Consider the following 20958-nt stretch of genomic DNA (forward strand, 5'->3'; position numbering starts at 1 on the left):
TATAGATCTGCTCTCAAAAAGTTTGAGTAGTAGGAAATAATTTTACAGTTGATCCTTGAGTGGTGTCATCATTGCAAATACGCAATTGATCCTAACACATTTTTGCTCTTAAATGTGTGCATTCCTTTAATGACTGATATGGTTAGCCCTATCTGTGAATGACAAAAGATTGTTCCCAACTGATTTCCAGAACCAGCTGGCTTTTGTGAAATATTAACATAAAAACTCCTCAAAATGTATATAGTCTTTTTCAAGAAGCTTTAGAAAAGAGCCTTTCCGTACCTGTTTCTACCATTTCATTTCTTTTTATAGCCATACTTCTCACCCATCTGTCTATCGATCCCTCATGTTAGATGTCAAGATGCTAGTAAGATTGGTTTATTCATCTTACTTGTCTGCATTCAATGGATAGATGATTTATTTGGCTGCATTTCATCCTGCCTTACAACATTTCATCTGTCTACTCCCAGTGAAGGTCTGGATTTAAAAATAACATTCCATTAGCGAGCATTTTTATAGAAAGTACTTTAAATACACTCATTTATATATGGAGGTGCATGATACATAGTCTTACATTTTTTTCTTAAGTACATAAAATTGTAAACTTAATTTTATCAAAATAATGCAAAGACTGTGTAAAATGAATTAATAAAGGCTCGAACTCACTTTTATAATTACATGTTATAATTTTTACTATTATCTGATCACTGACTGTCTGAAGAAAGATTACAGACTATAAATAGAACACTGAGCTAAGTGAATTGTGAAAGACATTTCCCCTGCAAAAACTCCTCTGTCTCTCTCTTTCCCTGTCTTATGCACACAGATATACATACATGTATACATAAATGCACATACATCACCTTCTAGTATAGCCAATTCATATAAATTAGTATTTCAGGAGCTTTATGTTAAGTTTTGGCTTTAAATAAATCACTTCATCTAGCCAAAACCACTGACTTTTTCTTGGTTTCTACACAAAACTCTAATTCAAGTCTAGTTTCCTTCAAATTCAGTCCAGGTGCTAAAAAAGCTTCTTGGTTTTCCAAGGAACATTTGACAGAATTTCTCTACTCTGTATTCATATTTACATCATAGCCTCTAAACAGTCCAGTATTTGGTATTTTCTGGATTAAAATGGTTCCATGGTGAATTTGTAGTCCATTGGATTCATAGACATTCACTTATAAATGTTTGTTTTTCCCCTTAGAAATAAGTGATTATTCCTTAAGGATCTTGTTTTTTATTATTTGCATTGTTTTGAATTCTGTAGAGAACAGGCATATGTGTTTTAAGTTAGCAATAAAGAGAATAATAACAAATAAACTGTTTCTTTAAAATTACTTTAAATACCATCCAATGTAAAAATGTTGATTTATAATAAACTCTACAACTTTTAGGTTTTATGCTATTTAATATATACACTTAGAATTCTAGATATTTCTTTGGGTTGGGTCCTCAGGGAAAAATCAGTGTGTTTAACCATTATTAGCTTTCAAATTTAAAATATAAATAGTGCCCCTTCTTCCACTCTGCTTCCTCAGCCTGACTCTTACATTTTTGATTAAAAACAATAATCAGCAACAATGACTCTAGAAGTCAAATTCTGTGCTTGGAAATGTAAATAGACCTTATTACAGAGCACAGCCGTAGAGAGGCAATATAGCACCAATATGTCTGGGTTCAAATAATTTTTCCATCATTTACAAGATAAGTAACCATAAACAAGTTACTTCTCTCACTTTGCTTCAATTTCCAGTCTGTGAAATGAAAATCACAATAAACATTTCTAACTAAGAATGTTGGTACAAAAATTATATCAGTAAAGAAATATCTGAAACATAGTAAAACTCAGTAAATACTATTTTTTATCATAGATTTTGAGGGGTTTGAAAAATCAGGCAAATCAATACTTTTTGAATAATTATGATGTTAAACATGTAATATGGGTAGAAAATTTCTGGAAGATCTAAGGTATATTTTCTTAGAATAAGTGACTTCTTAAGTATGGTGTTATCTTTGAATAATTTTAGGGTAGATAATCAACTGGGGCTATTAGTTGCAAACTTCATTGTTCATAAGAATCACATGGTTTCCAGTTAAAATCCAGATTCTGATTCATTAGGTCTGGGGTAGGGCCTGAGATATGCATTTCTACAAGCAACTAGGTGAGGCTGATGCTGTTGGTCTAAGGATCACATTTTAAATAGCAATTACCTCTAAGGATCACATTTTAAATAGCAACTACCTCAACAATTTCTTGAGGACATTTTAAGAAGACATGAATTTACTATCCAATCTCATATACAATTATGCACTGCATAATGAATGATGTTTCTGTCAAAGTCAGACTGCATAATGATGGTGGTCCCATAAAATTATAACATGGTATTTTTACTGTGTTATACCTTGTTATACTGTGTTTTACCTTCTCTGTGTTTAGGTACGCAAATACCATTGTGTTACAAGTTAACTACAGTATTCAGTATTCAGTAACATGCTGTACAGGTTTGTAGCCTAGGAGCAACAGGCTAGACCATATAGCCTAGATCTGTAGTAGACTATACCACCTAGGTTTGTGTACATTCTCTGATATTTGCACAACAAAATCTCCTAATGATGCATTTCTCAGAATGTATTCTAGTCCTGATCATTAAGCTACACATGATTGTACATACCTTCCTGCCGTATACTGGGAAATAGACTAACCCGATTGACATGATGCACTTTCTAATCCAATGGGCTTGAAAACTGGGGCATTTACATTTAGGGCAAGTTCCCAGGTGATGCTGAAATTGCTTGTCCAGGTACCACACTCCATGAAACACTGGCTTAGAGTACTCATTGATTCTTTTCGGAAAATCAGGTGGAATCTGGCAAAGTTCACTTACTTAAATCATAAACATAGCATACACTAGTGTTAACTCCATAAGGAGAACTTCAACACTAGTTCCTTTGAGATACCATCCCGATGTTTTCGAATTTGCTTACCAAGTCAATGGAACAAAAGATCTCACTCATAAGTGAGAGTTGAACAATGAGAACACATGGACACAGGGAGGGGAACATCACACACTGGGGCCTGTTGGGGGGTTGGGAGCTAATGGAGGGATAGCATTAGGAGAAATACCTAATGTAGATGATGGGTTGATAGGTGCAGCAAACCACCATGGCACGTGTATATCTATGTAACAAACCTGCATGTTCTGCATGTGTATCCCAGAACTTAAAGTATATTAAAAAATCTCAAGAGCTTCCATTTATCCCCACACAATAAAACATCCCCAGACTCAAGAGAAAGAGAAGCATTATTTTTTCTATTAATTAAAAATAAACTGTTACTATATTCCAGAGGCATTAGTATCAAGATTATCATGTTATAAACATGAAAAAGTAGACTTGGATAACGGAAGAATTCCCATTGGCCCCACAATTTTACTGTTTACATTGATAACAACTGATGGGACAGATAAAAGTCAAGAGTCAGAAAACATCTGAACACTGAGTGTCATCACTTGATTTTCAGCATCAAGCACACTGTGTTTAGAAAGGAGTGAAGAATTTTTGCTTCGCACTGGGTAAAATTAGACTTGGAAGCAAAGAGCAACCAACAGATGTGTGTCAGGGAGAGATCAGCTGGATAAGGTTAGTTGTTTAACATCTAAGTCAAACCTGAACATATTTGAGTAAGTCATATTTTCCACAGTAACTTTTGCAACTTTAGAGGTTCTTTGGTCATGGCAGTTGGAATTTGCCTCAGAACTTCGCAAATAGGAAAATCTCAGTCCCTTAAATTCATTCTAGATTTTCCTAAATTTCTCCAAAAAGCAGCAACAAAAAAAAGTCAGACTCAGCTACAGAGTTAGCCTATGAGGAATGCTCCAACCTTGCTGATGGTATACTTGGGACTATCCTGGAAAGCATCAGTCTTTAGAATAGAGGTGGAGCCTATAGATGAGATCCACCTGTGCAATTAGCTTTACATTTGCCGTCACTTCTGATGGAAAGCACTAAGACAATCAGGTGTTTCCCTTTGAGCACACTACTACCTTCCTCAAAGAAACTACAGAAATAGTGAAAGACTAATGACCAGAAGCATATCAAGAAAACATTACATTAATATTAATAGTATAAGAATCTGGACAAAGTCTTGAAAATAATTATCCCATTTGACCAGCTGTAAAGAATCTTCTCATGGATCTGCTTGCCACTTTATCTCAACATTGTAAAATGATGACATGGAGAAAACTGAAGCTATAAAAGATGTATCTTAAAAATGGAGATTTAATAAACATCTAAAGATATTGCTTGCCCTGTTGAAGCTACATTCTGACTACTAATGCTAGCTGACTTGTCTTTCGTTTGCTCAAGATGCTGAGACCTAATTGACTGCTATGTGTCAGACATTGTTCTATTCATTTTATGTGGCTTAATTAATTTAATTTTTACAAGCAATATGTGAAGTAGGTGCTCTTTCTTTTACCCAAAAGAAAACAGAGGCGCCTAGAAATTAGTAACTTGTCCAAGTCACAAAAAAAGACAATAGAGCCAGAATTCAAACATAGCTGTTTTTGGCACCAGAAGCTGTGATATTATTCACCATAATATACTGCTCTCGTCTAATGATATAAATCTTATAATTATCCATTGATTATAAATGTTACATTTCACAGGGAACACAGGAATATAATAAGAGACTATTTAAAAAGTTTGTTTGATGAAAGGCAATTTGTTGCAATATAAAGAAGAAGAGCCTAGGAAGCCAGTTCTATCCCTACGTCCACCAGGTTGTGTAGAGGAAATTAGTTATCTTCTCCCTAGAGCTCAGGTTTCTCACATATTAAATTCTAGTAAAGATTTCAAAGAAATAGATGATCTCTGATATTAGATGTGTTCTGATAGTCTTGGATTAGGTAACTGAGGCTAGGTTCAGGGCCATTTAAGCAAACTCCAGACTGACTGTGTATGTGGCCCCCTCTGGAGTGACTATTTATTTAATATTAAAAAGACAAGTAGCCCACCGATAACTTTCCTTTCCTAATATTATACTAAAATTTTAAGAAAGCCTGTATTATTTCTTTCTTTGCCCTTGAAAACAGTACTTATTCTTTCAGAGAGCTAAATTGAGATTTGGGATAAAAGGGTTTTCTCTAGTTCCAGATTACCTTTTATTGCTTTGTTTTAAAAATTCTAAATAGCTCATAATGTGTCCATATTCAATAAACAATCATAATAAGGCACGTTTCTTTGCTTCTAGTACTTACGTGTTTTAATCTATAAAACTGCATATTTTTTTAGCAAGGAACACAATAATTTTCACCTAAGGGACATTCAAAAATATGATGTGCAACTTTTGTCACCTACAAATCCAGTATGTTGGTCATTATTTGCCACTTTGACCAGGCACTATTGTAAATGTATGTGAGTTTAAGTGAATGCGTGTCTGTTGGCTCTGTTTTTGTAAGTATATGTGTATAGGGAATCTTTATCTGTTTTAATTTGGGCAACTTAAAATTAGATTACTGAGAGAGACCCAGCTTCCCCTCATCTCTCTCAAGATTTGACTAAAAGAGGCATCATATCTGGCTGCAAATTCTACCTTTGTTGGCTAAGATTTCAACCAGATACTCTAAGGAATTATGTGGAAGATTTTATCTTACGACCTTTCAAAATTCAAAATTCCCTCAAGAGAAGAGACATGGAGGAGTAGTTCCTAAAGATGCAGCTCATTCCAATGGAGAAAAATGCTGGCTTTAGTTTCACCACTAGGTTTACTTGCACTCAAAAATTCCCAGTAAAATCCAGCTGGTTTAAATTTTGTCTGCAGACCTGAAACACTGCATATTTGGCTAAGGCTTCCTATTTTGCAGTAAATGCTTCACAGGGCTATAATCTGGAAATACTGAAGTGTACAAACTCCAACAGAAACAACAGGAGAACGGCTGTCTTCTACCTTCATTTTCTTCTAACTCTACTGTAAAGGCATAGGTGTTGTTAAGGGAGGGGAAAAAATCTTCCATTGAACATGAAATGTTGTATGAATCATCATTTGACTACCTTTGTTGTTTGCTCAAAGCCAAAACATAAAGATTAAAGAGTTGCCATTGATGAGTGAGACAATTCACATTTTGGCATTACTAGAGAAGAAAGGAGCATTTAAGATCATGGAGGGAAATAAAACAACAAAACAATACTGTTGCAATTTGAACAATAACAGCCTTCAGTACATGAAATCATAGTATTATCTTTTCCATTTTCCACCCTTATATTTTCATTGGCTTCATACAATCCTCTTGTTGCCTATAATTGGGGATAGGGTTAGTGCCAAAGCTGCATAAAACAAGCAGCCTTTCCTTTATACTTTCTTTGCATCGTGATTGTGTATGTGAAGTCATAAAAATCATTTGTTATGAGCATGTGTATTCTTGGCTTAAAGAGCCAAGTATTCTTGTGACAACAATATAATAGCATCAGATGTATTGCCATAAAACACCATATGTGGGCACTTAATAGTTACTGCCCTGGCACCTACATGCTGGGATATCATCTTAAAGAGGGACTCTTTAGAAAAAAAGAATGTTTGGTACTTAGACAAATAAAGCTCCTTGGATGAGATAGGTGAGTAATGAGTAGACATTTGTGAAGAATCCATTGATGATGGCAACAGTTCGTCTTCCATTAGTATCCGATTTTCTCAACCCATCTGCTAGAGTTCTTTTCATGGGTTCAAGAAAATCCTTTACAACATTGCAAACATCAATAAATATCTCTCAGGCTAAAAGTTGCAAGAATGTTTTAATGTCACATTTACAGCTAATAAGCTATAAAATGAGAACAACGTAATTTTCATTCTGTGCAACCATTACTCTTTGGACAGAATTTATTTAGGGTATGTTGTACAAATCATTAGTAAACAAATTAGTTCTCAAACCAGATAAAAGAATGTAGAATGGATGAAAGCCACTGCATGACACATGTGAGCCCTTGGTGGCGTTTCGAGCCTCTGTGACAGACACTGCTCCCCATTGTCTCTGTCCTTTCTTCTAGCAATGATTTCCCTTGGTTGCTGCTGAAGCTAGAGACTAAGCTTTCTCAAGCATCAATGCACTTCAAGTTTGCCATAACTCTGGGACTGATGTTCTACTTCTGCATTAGCACCTGAGTCAGGCGGCCAGACATTAACTGTAGACACATACTAGTGTCTTTCAAAAAAACTCAGTTGCAAAGGAGGCCAGAGTCCACTAGTTCCTGAGTGCATGTCTGCTTTAGTTAGGAGTGAAGGCAATCTGAAACAAGAAAAGCCACATAACTCTGTTTGCAGAGTTTTCTCAGAGGGCGACTCATCTTAGTGATACACTGCTGTGTGTCACTGGGGTCTGTGTAGGAAGATGCTACTCTTGATGTTTTGAGTTTCCAGGCCAGACATGATTCAATCCCTGAATCTCTATTCACTAGCTCTTTCTAGTATAACAGACAGTCTAAAACTCACAATGGTATTTTGTTGAAAGAACATATGGTAGCTATTACATTGAAAATGTACACTAAGCATATGTCTACAACCCTAATAGCTACTTCCAACACTTCTACACAACTGCTTCGACTCAGTCAATTTCTTTCACTGTTCTTTGGCCCAAACTGCCATTCCAGCACCCCTACCCTAAAATGGAAATATTATTCCTTTTAATTGCTTTTGTTATTTTAATACTGCCAGGTAGCTGAAAGGGAACTTTTGAGGTGGTAACATCTCTTACTGATCCAAATATGTTTTTCTTCAGTTGGTAAAACTGGCTTAGCAGTTACCGTCATTATGTCTGGTTCTTCTCTACCAGCTTATTTTTAAAGGAGTTTTCGTAAGAAACATAACTCCCCAACCTCTCCCTCTTCCTGTTCTTCCCCCAGCTCCCCTCACTAATTAAGTATTTCATTTCCACTAGCCCACTATAATGTTGTTTATGATCTGATTTCTCTTTCTCTTTTTCATTTCCAAAATCATGAGTTTTCCCCTTTCTACCAATGGTCTACATCCTGACTGTATAGATATATGTTTTACATGTTTTTGTTTCATTATTTTAAAAATTTTATGTTAAGTTCAGGGATACATGTGCAGATTTGTTACACAGGTAGACTTATGTCATGGGGGTTTGTTATACAGATTATTTCATCACCCAGGTATTAAGCCTAGTACCCATTAGTTATTTTTCCTGATCCTCTCTCTCCTTTCACCCTCCACTCTTCAAAAGGCCCCAGCCAGCATGTGTTGTTCCCTCTATGTGTCTGACCATGTATTGAAAGGGTATAGAAAAGTATTTGAAATTATGAATGCCTAGTACTTATCTCTACTTTTCCCTTGCCCTATTAAATCAAAACGTACAGCAATAGAACCCAGAAATCTCTCATTGCTCCATAGGTAATACTAATGTGTAACCACTAGCAAAACATAATTTCTTAATTTAAAAAAAATAGCTCCTGTTGTATGTTTACCCTCTGCAAGTTACCTCACATGCCTTGCCTCATTTAATCCTCACAAAAAAACAGTAAATATTATTATCCTAAAATTTTCTAGGATAGAAAACTGGAGCACGAATGAGTCAGAAAAAAGAAGGAAAAACAAAAGTACAAATTTTAGAGCAAGGTCTTCAATCCATGATTGGAAGTCAAAGGCTGACCCCTTTCTACTATGCTACACTACTCCTCACTCCACTCTATCATCTATGTTTACTAGTATTTTTATTTCTAATTCTCATTATGTATTTGTGTGTATATGTAAAGTGACAAATCAGCTGGAAAATCCACATTTACAAAAGGTGCTAATACCTCATATGGTAATGCAGTACTGTAAGATGTTTATGAATAAAAGGAATGTGGCCCTGACTGACGTGGAATAATTTAAATCTCAGTAGAGATAATGATGTTGCATCCCATACTTACTTTTGAGAATATGGTGGACTTTAAAATAACACTGGTGCATAATAAATAAGGAGTGACTGCAATTAATGCATACCTCACTGCCTAATGTTTCCCAAAAGAGAAGGGAAAGCCTTCCTATTTCCAACGTGGGAATGTTCTTCAACGCTCTCCTGACCTTTCTCCAGTTTCCTCCTTTCTCACCTTTCTTTAAACCCCTTTCACTTTTTCTTCTCTTTGCACCTGCAAGTCTATTGACAGGTATGTGACAGGAGAGAAAAGAAAAAGCTAGTATTTATTAAGCACCTGCAATCTGTCAAAAATTTTTATTAGTGGTATATTATCACACCCCTGAATTAGCTTTTGCTATGTTATACACTAACATGCAATTGTCAAATTTCAGTGGCATACAAAAACAAAGATTGATTTCTAGGTCATGACACATGTAGGCAGCTGGGTTCTGCTTCCCATTTCTAGACTCAGGCTGAAGGCACAGTTGCCATTGGGAACATGCCATTTTTATTGAAAAGATAAAAACAAGCAACAAGATCACTCTTAAATATCTGCATGAATATAATACATGTCCTTTCTTTCTTACATTTTTGACAAATGCAAGTCAAGGTGAGCCCAATATCAGTGGAGTAGTAAATATTGACCTCCCATAGAAAGTAGTGCTCTAGGCCAGGTGTCGTGGCTCACACCTGTAATCCCAGCACTTTGGGAGGCCAAGGCAGGTGGATCACGAGGTCAGCAGTTTGAGACCAGCCTGACCAACATGGTGAAACCCCGTCTCTACTAAAAATACAAAAATCAGCCAGGCATGGTGGCAAGCGCCTGTAATCCCATCTACTCAGGAGGCTGAGGCAGGAGAATCACTTGAACCCGGGAGGCGGAGGTTGCAGTGAGCCAAGATCACGCCATTGCACTCCAGCCTCGGCGACAGAGCGAGACTCCATCTCACACACATACACACACACACACACACACACACACACAAAAGTAGTGGTCTAACTCACAGGGCATTGGATGGTGCATGCATATATTTTTACAGCAAAAGAGAAGTGAATCTTTATTAAAAAAATACAATCTATCGCAATACCCTTTTTATATAGGGGAAACATGAGGCTCAGAGGTTAAATTAACTGTCCAAGAGTAGTGCATCTAGTGGATGACTCATTTAAGATGGTAGTCAAGTTTTTTCTAATTCCACAGCCACTGTTCTTGGATTTGCATAGCCAGGTTGAAGAGAGGGGAGACAGACTTAGTTCTCTCTTCTATTATTTTTTCATCTTTGATTCCAAATATTTTCTAAAACATCATGTCACCTTAAGGTTCTAGGAATAATCTTTGATTTAATCCTCCTCATTTTTTTCATATTAAATAAAACTACATTGTCTAATGCTTAATAATGATACAATTTTTTGAGCACTTAACTTGTGCCAAACACCATTTCAAACTGTCTTCACATACTGTTTTATTTAATTTTGAACCATAAGTTTTGTGGTAGGCATCATATCACTTTAAAGACAAAGGGCTACACATAGTGGCTCATCCATGTAATCCTAGAGCTTTGGGAGGCCAAGGTAAGAGGATTGCTTGAGGCCAGGAGTTTGAGGCCAGCCTGGGCAATAATAGTAAGGCCTTGTCTCTAGAAAAAATAAAAATTAGTAGGACATGATGACATGCCCCTGTAGTCCTAGCTACTCAGGAGGCTGAGACAGGAGGATTGCTTGAGCCCAGGAGTTCAAAGTTGCAGTGAAGTATGATTGTGTAACCTGGGCAACAAAGCAAGAACTTATCTCAATAAAAAAGGATAAAAACATTGAGGAAAAAATCTCAATAACTTGCCTAAAATGACTGACTGGGAGTGAAGTAGAGCTGGTTTTTAATCCATATCTGATGTTAACACTTGTGCTTCTATGCTCTGCACCATTCTGCTTTCTAATGAAAATCTCTGTTTTAAATATATCCTACACTTCTCTCTTCTCGACTCCAGCTTCTATTGCCTATGTTTAGTTTTTATCTTGTTAAGCCTAAATTTCTGCTGTTGCTTTCTAGTTAGATTTCACTCATGAAACCAACCTATATACCAAGACTAGACTAATTCTTAAACTCTGCCTTGATCACTTTTGTGTGCAGAAGACATTCATTGCTCTCCCTTCTTCTTACTTTCATCCTTCCCTCCTATAAACTCCTTCATCTGATTTCCAAGGACACCCAGACTGCAAATTATTCTTATTTCCCACTAGTCCTCAAAGTGTACCATTTATCTGGTTGTCCCTTATTGATTCAACCTTGCTTTATTTACATTTTTCCCCTTACTGGAAACTAGATCAAGAACTTTACGGGAGCAAGGTCATGCATCATTTTATGAATATCTCTCCATATTGATTGTCATTATGCTAGCTTTGAAGTAGGAAGTAATTACTTACGTAGGTAACCTTTACTTGGGTCCAAATATGGTGCTTATCATCACATTGTTCTGTGGACATTTACAGGTAACTAGGAATAAATGATCCATGAATTCATTTCTGGTTCTGCTGTAATGGGTCTCCTGAATAGACAGCAGATTCTAAATTCTCCATATCTTATGGGGACATGTTGGGAAATTGAAGAATGCCAGATTAACTGGCAGCAAAAGTGGGATTGATGTTGCATCACATCGCCCTCTCTAAGCAACAATAGGAGTAGCACTTGAAAGTTCAGGCATCTTTCAAACCTCAGGGTGAAAAGTTTGCTTGAACACATGGACAAATAAAGGGGAACAACACACATGGGGGCCTGCTAGAGGGTGGAGGGTGGGAGGAGGGAGAGGATTAAAAAAATAACTAATGGATACTAGGTTTAATACCTGGGCGATAAAATAATCTGTACAACAAACTTCCATGACACAAGTTCACCTATGTAACAAACCTACACATGTACCCTTGAACTTAAAAGTTAAAAAAAATAGAATAACATAATATAAAATAAATAACTGAAAAAGAAAAAACGAAAGAAAAATTTGCTTGGCTCCCAGAAAAACAGATGAAGAGAAATTGTGGTACCTAGCGTTTGTACATATATATGTGTCTAGTAGAGGTAAGGATTATAAATTAGTACTTACATTTATCAACACACAATGTTTTCAGTGTGGTGTTCTCTTGCCTTCCATTGACTAAGCAAAAATAAAGATCCTCAATGAACATCTTATGCCTGCACAAATTTTATAAATCCTTGCCATTTAATCACATATATCCATGTTTTCCAATTTGTTTTCTTGGATTCTAAAATATATCCCCTGGAGAAAGTAAATTTAGGTAATGTATGCCACTATATTATGTCAAAAAAAACTGAAAATTACTTGCAACTAAAATGCGTATATTACATCTAACCCAAAATTTTCTAAAGTCATTTACTTATGGGATCTTTTGTTTGTCTAACCCATAAAAGTATTCTGTAGAACCAGTGTTTTATGGAACATAATTCTAAAAACTCTGCCTCTTCTAAAAAAAACGTTGAATTTACTGTGTCCCCTTGGAAATAGAGAATGACAGATGATTCTACTTGAGTAAAATGGCCTGAGAAAATCTTTCCCAGAAGGTGGTCTTTAGGCAGACACCTGAAGAAAGAGAAGGAGTCTGTTCTAGGAAGAGGCAATAGCAAGGGTTAAGTGCTCCAGCAGTAAAGAAAATGTTTAATGTGTTTGGCAAACTAAAAGGAAGTAAGAGAAAGAGGAAGGAAGGAAAAGAGGCAAGGAGGGAGGAAAGAAGCCTCTTGGTGGCTGGAATGAAATGGGCAAAGACGAGATTTAATATACCAAACAGATTGCTAGGGTTTAGACCATGTGGGACTTTCTAGACATGATAGAGGCTTTAGGATTTCATTTAAGTTCAGTGAGAGGCTATTTAAAGATTTGAAGTAAGGGAAATAAATGATTTCATTTGGATGTTTAATAGATAGCCCTGATTGCTTTCCTTGTAGTCAGGCAGAAGTGAAAACAGGAAAAAAGTTGAGATTACTGGGGGTATTTATTGAAGCACCTATGCTGGAATATGATGATCACTTTAGCTAGTTCAGTGCAGTTTGCAATGAGGAAGAATAAAGATACCTATTTATGTAAAATCAACAAGACAAACTGGCTAATGGGATATACGATTGAAAGAAGGGAAAAAATCTAGGATAATTTCCAGATTACCTGAATAATATAGATGGGCCATTTCATTTACTGAGATGAGAAACACAGTGAGAGAAGTAAGTATAGTAAGAGGAAACCTACATTTAGTTTAGAACTTGTTAAATATGAGATGGTTATAAGATATGCAAGCAAAAATATCAAGAAGGTAGCTTGAAATGAATCTGTAGTTTACTTAAAATCATTGGAAAACTGAGATCACTCAGTAAGATTATTAGGTTTCTTCTTACTAAAGGGGAGGGGCAGGACTGAATCTTATTAAAGGGAAGGGCCAGGACTGAACTCCAGCCTTTAGAAGTTGAAGACAGCAGAAGAAGCCAGTGAAGAAGAATATTTGAAATGACCAAGTAGGCCTTAGCTGATCTTGAAATAATAATTTCAGTGGAATAGTGAAGCAAAAACCTGTTTGGAAATGTTGTAAAGTGAAATGGGTTGAGGATCAGAGACAATTCTCAAGACAACTATTTCAAGACATTTGGCTATTGAAGGATAGTCAGAAAAGGTGGAAGGTAGTTGTCATATTGACAGTTTAATGCAGTAGTGTGGGATCTTTTCAAGATGGCTTGAAAATGTACTAATGAGAAAGGAGGGAGAACTAGAGGTAACAAAATGGTTCCTGAGCCGTCAGCTTTTATGTGGTCTTTGGGTAATGACTGCAAAGACATCAAATCTGGTGTATTTTCACACCACATTCAACAATACTGAAAAATTACACGTGGATCACTTTTTAAAAAATCTCCACTGTCTATTAATAGTAAATGCTCACTAAATACTTTTTGAAGAAAGATAGGAATGAGAGAAGGAGGAGAAGGAGGAAAGAAAGAAAAATGAGAAAAGGAGCCAAAAAGAAATCCCATATTTTATCCTTGTTTTCCCTTCTACTCTCACTACAATTGTGCATTCTTTCTGATGGAGGTTCCCCATTTCATAACTCAGTAACATATAAAACTTTCTGGATTGTCTCATCATTCGAAATGACTATGAACGCTCTCCAAAAGAGTGTTCTCTTTCTTTTATTTTTTCCTAACTCTCCCCTGTTGTTTTCAATCAGCCTATGGGAAAAAAAAAAAAATATATATATATATATATAAGCCAGCTAGGTAAAATTTTACACATTTTCCAAAGGGTAGCCATAAGTGAGTTATTCAATGTCAAATGAAGACATCAAAACCTGTCTGGACAATCAGTGGTAATGTCATTTATATATTTTTTCATTGAAAGTAATCCATACACTGAAACCTCCACATATGAAATATAAAGTCTTGAAATTTATAAATTATAGTACAAACTATTTTCATTATCTTTCATTTGTCTTATTTATTACAAACTCGCCTAGTGCTTGTGTAATATAATTCAAGGTAAAAATTACTGTTCAATTTTGTGAACTTATTTTTTTCCCATGAAACTCATTCTAGATACAGGCATTTTTCCCCCAAGCTGACTCTTCTAAATTATGCTTTAATTAAAATGAAATGAAGGTTTATAAATTTGCAGTTTGTGATATGTTAAATCTCTGTTTCAAATTATATCTCAAGTATTCTGACATTTACTTCTAAATCATTACTTTGTCTCTGATCGACCATAACTTTTACAATGCATTTACTGTTTCATGTGAATTATATAAGCAGAGTTTCAGTCCCCATGAACTCTCAACTACAGTTGCACAAGGATTTTGGAAAAAAAAGAAAAAAGAAAAAAGAAACAGTAATGCTCACCTCTCCATAGCTCATTTGGGGAGAATATTACCTAAATTTGTTCCTAATGCAAGATTGAAATTAATCTTGATTTCCCATCAAATGTACAAGGATTTTACAATATAGTTCATAATCGTGTTTAATTTCTCCAGGGTACAAGTTAAGATAAACAAGTCACTGACAGTGTTTATCTATAAATAGAGCAGATGGTGTGGGACTGAGGTTAGTTATCAACTTTGCTGACTTTAATTTCATGGTTACAAAACGCTGTAAACCTCACTGTTTATAAAAGGCAGGGAAGCAACTCCAGTGGGCTTCAGTAGCCAAGAAACTCTCAGTAACATTAATCTTTCTAACTGATATTCGGTATCCTCCTAGGGTGCAATATTTAAGATTGTGGAGTGATTGCTAGACAAATTTAAATTTTCACTGGGATAATTAGCTAACATTTCTGTCACTGATCTATTATAACGTTGTTAATGAGTTCCATGTGAGAGAAATTTAGTAAATGAGATGATTCTTTCTAAACTCTGCTAGGTGAGTGTTTAACAATTAAGGCAGTTACATATCTAAAAAAAGCCTTTTTTCTTTCAAAATAATACTTTTTTCTTCTGCAAAGATGAACTGTAATACCCAACTAGACTAAATATACTTAGGGATAGAATTTCATAAGGAAAAACCATAGCATCATTTAAATAATTAATAATCATCTAAAGTATATTGTATATACTTAGGCCATGAATCTAGCTACAGCTTTTTTTTAAAAAGGCCATAGAACTTAAAAAGAAGTAAAACTATTGATTCTTCATATTCTGAATTGATTTAAATACACAATTTTATTGTGATCATTTATTTTGCTAAAGGTCTGTATGATCAATGTGATTAAAATTAATTTTTTTCAAGGACCCCTTATTAAAAAACAGTATTATTTAAAATTTCTCATTTTTCCCCTTTCAACTTTATAGTGAATACAAAAGTAATTTTACAATCACAAAAGTAAAAAATAATTCACAAGTTCTACCTCTATTACTTTTACATTCTTAAGTGGTTTATTTTGCATTCTAACAAGGGGGAAGCTTTTTTTTTTTTTTTTTTTTTTTTTCTGGAGTCAGAGTCTTGGCATTTTCACCCAGGCTGGAGTGTAGTGGCTTGATCACAGCTACTTCAATCTGGAATGCATGGGCTCAAGTGATCCTCACACCTCAGCCTCCAGAGAAGTTAGGACTACAGGTGTGCACCACCATGCCCAGCTAATCTTTAAACTTTTTAGAGATGGGGTCTTGCTATGTTGGCCAGGCTGGCTTCAAACTCCTGGGCTCAAGTGGTCTTCCCAACTTAGCCTTCCAAAGTGCTGGTTTTACAGGCATCAGCCACATTGGAGGTTTCTTAAATAGATGGTAACCCAATATGCAAGTTGGAGACTAAAACTATTTTAAAAAATGCCTTAACTGTATTTGAGTTCAGACCCCCTGAGAATGAGTTTTCTAATGACAAAATCCTCACTTTTCTAGTCTTGTATTGGGCTGCTGCTTTCTGACCCACTCTGGGAGGTTTACTACTGGTCTGAAACTCCAATCTATCTCTCTACTGATTATTGTTAACACAGTGCTCAAATCTTGGCTCCCAATAAGCTGTCTTCTGAATAACAGCAGCCCTGGGTGGAGAGATAACTGAATGGAACATTTGGTAATAAAGTCATGTACCTCGTAAGGACATTCTGGTCAACGACAGACAGACAGACTATACATCAGTGGTCCCATAAGATTATAATACCGTATTTTTTATAGTATCTTTTCTATGTTTATATGTTTAAATATGCAAATATTTACCATTGCATTAAAGTTGCCTATTTAGTACAACAGCACACACTGTGCATGTTTGTAACCTAAAAGCAAAGGCTATATTATATAGCCTAGGCATGTGGTAGGCTATACCACCCAGGTTGGTGTAAGTACACTCTATGATGTTCACACAAGCACAAAATCAACTAAGCATGCATTTTTCAGTGCATATCCCCATCATTAAGCAATGCGTGACTGTAGATTTTCTTATCTCCCTTCCTGCTCAGAGTCTGTTGTCACTAGTTTTCATCGGATGTAATATCCCATTGTTTGATACATACATTTTTGTAAACAACTGTCTACTCATAGTTAGTGTCAGGTCTCAAAAATGCATGAAGCATCTATAACAGAAGACAGCAACCTCTCTAAAACGGGAGCTTTATCTCATTTTTCTTATTGCCTCAAAACCAGCTTTAACCTTCATTACATAAATTGGTTACTAAACTATTGGTATGTATGACATTCATATTTGTGTCCAATTACTCAAAACTCGGAGTGATTTCACTTTAAAGTTATTGATAAAAATCACCTAAAAGAGATCTATCAGTTAATTTTAACAATTGCATCTTTCTGTTGTTAAAGGAGAAAAGATTGTCCTCACAGGGAAAGATTTGTTTTTATGAACTGGTCACTCTAAAGCATGATTTCTAAAGTTGTGAGCTATTGGAAACTGGTGGGAATGTATTTCTCAGAAACATGGCCAAGAAGACTAGCGCCTCAGAATGGCCAGGAATAGCTCTGAAGGGAGGCAAAAATAGGTAACAGGAGAAACTGAAGGTTTAGCTAATAGAGAGAAAAAGAGAACAAGGGAAAAAAGCAAAACTAGGTATTCCAGTATCTGAGTGCAGAGGTACATTAAAATAATCACTTTTGTAAAGAAAGGATCTTTTTCAATATCCCAAAGATGGCCTAAAGTAATCATCTTTTATTTTTCTTGTCTGTATATAAGTTACAATGATTTATGTTATAAAATATAATCATTGTACTAATCTTGGTTTGCAAAAAATAAAACCTTATACACAGAAATTATCTGATTAAAAGGGGAAAAACAGGCTGTTAAAATTTAAGAAAATTGTTCCTAGTTTTATTCAAATCTATCAGATTAAAATAATGTAATGGAAATAAATTGCTGCCTTAAAAGATAAAGCAAATTGTAATCCATAAAATTAAAATAATGCATGATATGTAACTAATCTCATTTTTATGATTTTCTTTCAGATTATCCAACCCTGTCTAATGTCAAAGGCATGGCATTGTATACAAGAAAACATGCAAACAAAATCACTTTAACTGGATTTCATTCCCCCTTCAATGGTCAGTTAAAAATCAATCCTCTATAATATTTATATTATTTATTTCCTCTAAAAATCCAGTGACTATTTTTTCTTAATCTTTTTCTTTTTCTAGGAGAAGTAATCTATGCTGCCATGTGCATGACAGTCACCTGTGGAATCCTTCTGTTGGTTATGGTCAAGCTTAGGTAACTGAATATAAATTAGAAGGAAAGGTCTGAAAGGGAGTCACTTAGCTGTGTTAAAGCATGTTGCACAATGGCTGAGCTTACAAAGAGCCTGAGAATGAAAGCTTCTCTGTTAAGACATACTAAATCAAGTTTTATGTGGCATAGGTCCATGGAAACGTTACTTTCAGTCTTCCTACATAAGGAAAATGTGATCATAGGAGATTTTTTATGTTGCATTTTATAAGCACATATGCATTGTATGTTCCTTCCAATTAAACTCTTATCCATCTTTCCCCTTGGCTTCCCTACCAAATCCAAATTGAACTTTGCTGCATTTGTTATTCAAATCATTTGCATGATTGATAGGCTCACATAACTGACCTATTGTTTACTGCATACAGTTTGTATTTACGTGAAGATGTATTCTTCACTCTAATTTCTTATATGCTAATACATTTTATTCATTTTTAATAGGCAATTATTGAAAAAGACATTTCATAAAGCCTCACAGAGTGCCCCTAGAAAGACATTACCATTGCCTGACATTAATTTATTCTCCAAATCTTGGCTGCTTTTATTGCTGGAATGTAGTAATGCTCCAGCAGGCATGTGAGACATGAGATGAGATATACATCAACCTCTAGATTTCTAAATGTCTAGTGTTTAAAATTTTTCCACTTATTTAGCATTTACAGCTATACATAAAATAGTGTAGACTTGCCTTTAATTAAAAAAAACTCATATTTAAACATCAATCATGTTCATTCGCTTATTCTTTATACATATGGGTACATGTCTGTAAAATTTGAGTAGCATAAATGTTAATGAAGAAATATACATAAGTGTGTATACAGCCATATATACATGTAAGTACACACACAAACTATATCAGTAAGATTGGGCCTTCAGAGGAACAGAAGTATTCACTGGAGATTTACCTTATGACATCTGACACCTAGAAAGATTAATTCAGTCAACTATACAATACATATAAACATATCTTGCTCCTCCAGAGATCTCAGACTTAAAAAGGCCTTGACAATTAGGCAAATAAAAGACTGGCATGAGAAGGTGTATGGTGATACCAAGGGGTCAGGTACATACGGACATCCTAATTTATTTATTTTTAAATGCAATGCCAGCTAAACAAAATGTATCCACTGTTTGGACCCAACCCCTCTAAGCATTTAATTTGTTGTTAACTAAAATCAGTACCAAAACACACTGCTTTTCTCCAAGGCCTTAAAAGTTACATTTGTATGAGAAGACATTCCATGGGTTCTAAAATATGGGTTGAAAGCCAAATAATTACAGTCCTTTGCTAAGAGGGAAAAATAGCATTTGGAATTTATTAAAGTTTACTTTATTTGGTTTTAAGTACTTGAGAACACTGTTTAGTTATTGTTCCTGCCTAGATATTCCATGACAAACATTGTTACAAAAAAATATGGACAGTTTTCTGGCCCAGCAAAAACATCTTACTTTAATGGTTCTCAATCTTTACTTCTTAACTACATACAGAATGTATAAAATTTACACCTGTTCCATGATCCCACTGGTTTTTAGATATTACTGTTTTGCTACAGATACAAGATATAGACTACTCATAATTTCCTATGTATTTGCTGTAACATCATCTTTTTTCTCACCTGCATAGAAGGCATATCCCTTTTTGGATGGCAGTGGGGGTGTTATTATTATGGACAAATGTTTTGAATTTATTCTAATGTGTATTTTAAAGCAAATTATTCATACTATTAAATATATTTGTATTTAGTTACAAATTATTTTCATATAATTTAAAATTTATCATAATGTGTAATCGGAAAACTCCAGGTCCAGGATAAAAGAGACAAAATTTAAAGCCATCATAAAAAGAACAAATTGAAACAAAAGCATCATTGGCAACAAAACCTGTGTTGCCCCACACCTGGAGATAAATAATGCTCCCTAAAGAAAGAAGAATGGTTGCTATTTCAGACATTGTTCACTCACCTGATGGTCAAGCCCAACCCATGTGAATACCTGTCTTCTGTAAGGAATAAGATAGTTGCATTCGTTTCATGTTATGCTATATTCAAATAGCCCAGAGCCTTCAAAGAATTTTGCAGAGAAACAACTAAAAATTTAAATATTTGCAAAAAGAAAGGACTTTTTAAAAAATGATTACTTGGACATCATAGTTAAAGGTGTGATGCTCCCTAGAAAGACAATATGATATTTTACTATTGGGACTTTACATTCTGGAACTTGATTATTTTTTTCCTCCAGGTGCAGACTCCAGCAAAAATGCAAACACACACAAGCACATTTGTGAAATCCTTAAAATGGCATGTTGTTAACTTTTACTTTTATTTTATACAGAACTTCCAGAATATCAAGTAAAGCAAGAGATCCTTCACCGATCCAAATACCTGGAGAACTCTGATTCATTAGGAGTCATGGACCCATAACAATCACTCTTTTCTCTGCTTTTCTTCTTTCCTCTTTTCTTCTCTCCTCTCCTCTCCTCTCCTCTCCTCTCCTCTCCTCTCCTCTCCTCTCTTCTCCTCTCCTCCCCTCCCCTCTCTGTTTCTTTTTCTTTTCCTTTTCTTTTTTGTGGCGGAGTTTTGCTCTTGTTGCCCAGGCTGCAGTACAATGGCTCAATCTCGGTTCACTGCAACCTCTGCCTCCAAGGTTCAAGTGATTTTCCTGCCTCAGCCTCCCGAGTAGCTGGGATTACAGGTACCCGCCACCACGCCCAGCTAATTTTTTTGTATTTTTAGTAGAGATGGGGTTTTGCCAAATTGGCCAGGGTGGTCTCAAACTCCTGACCTCAGGTGATCCACCCGCCTCGGCCTCCCGAAGTGCTGGGATTACAGGCGTGAGCAACCATGTCAAGAC

The 20958-nt window shown here is 35.4% G+C and overlaps 1 protein-coding gene across 1 annotated transcript in view; it reads left to right on the forward strand.

The window, feature by feature from the left end:
* GFRAL (GDNF family receptor alpha like) overlaps positions 1-20576 on the forward strand; it is a 72268-nt gene extending 51692 nt beyond the window's left edge. The window contains exons 7-9 of the mRNA XM_001157000.6: positions 17832-17927; positions 18021-18093; positions 20440-20576. Of these exons, the coding sequence (XP_001157000.2) occupies positions 17832-17927; positions 18021-18093; positions 20440-20503 (233 nt within the window). The 3' untranslated portion in view covers positions 20504-20576. The remainder of the gene's footprint in view (positions 1-17831; positions 17928-18020; positions 18094-20439) is intronic.
* Positions 20577-20958: the final 382 nt, after the last annotated feature.

This window comes from Pan troglodytes, chromosome 5, assembly GCF_028858775.2.
Source record: "Pan troglodytes isolate AG18354 chromosome 5, NHGRI_mPanTro3-v2.0_pri, whole genome shotgun sequence".
Taxonomy (NCBI): domain Eukaryota; kingdom Metazoa; phylum Chordata; class Mammalia; order Primates; family Hominidae; genus Pan; species Pan troglodytes.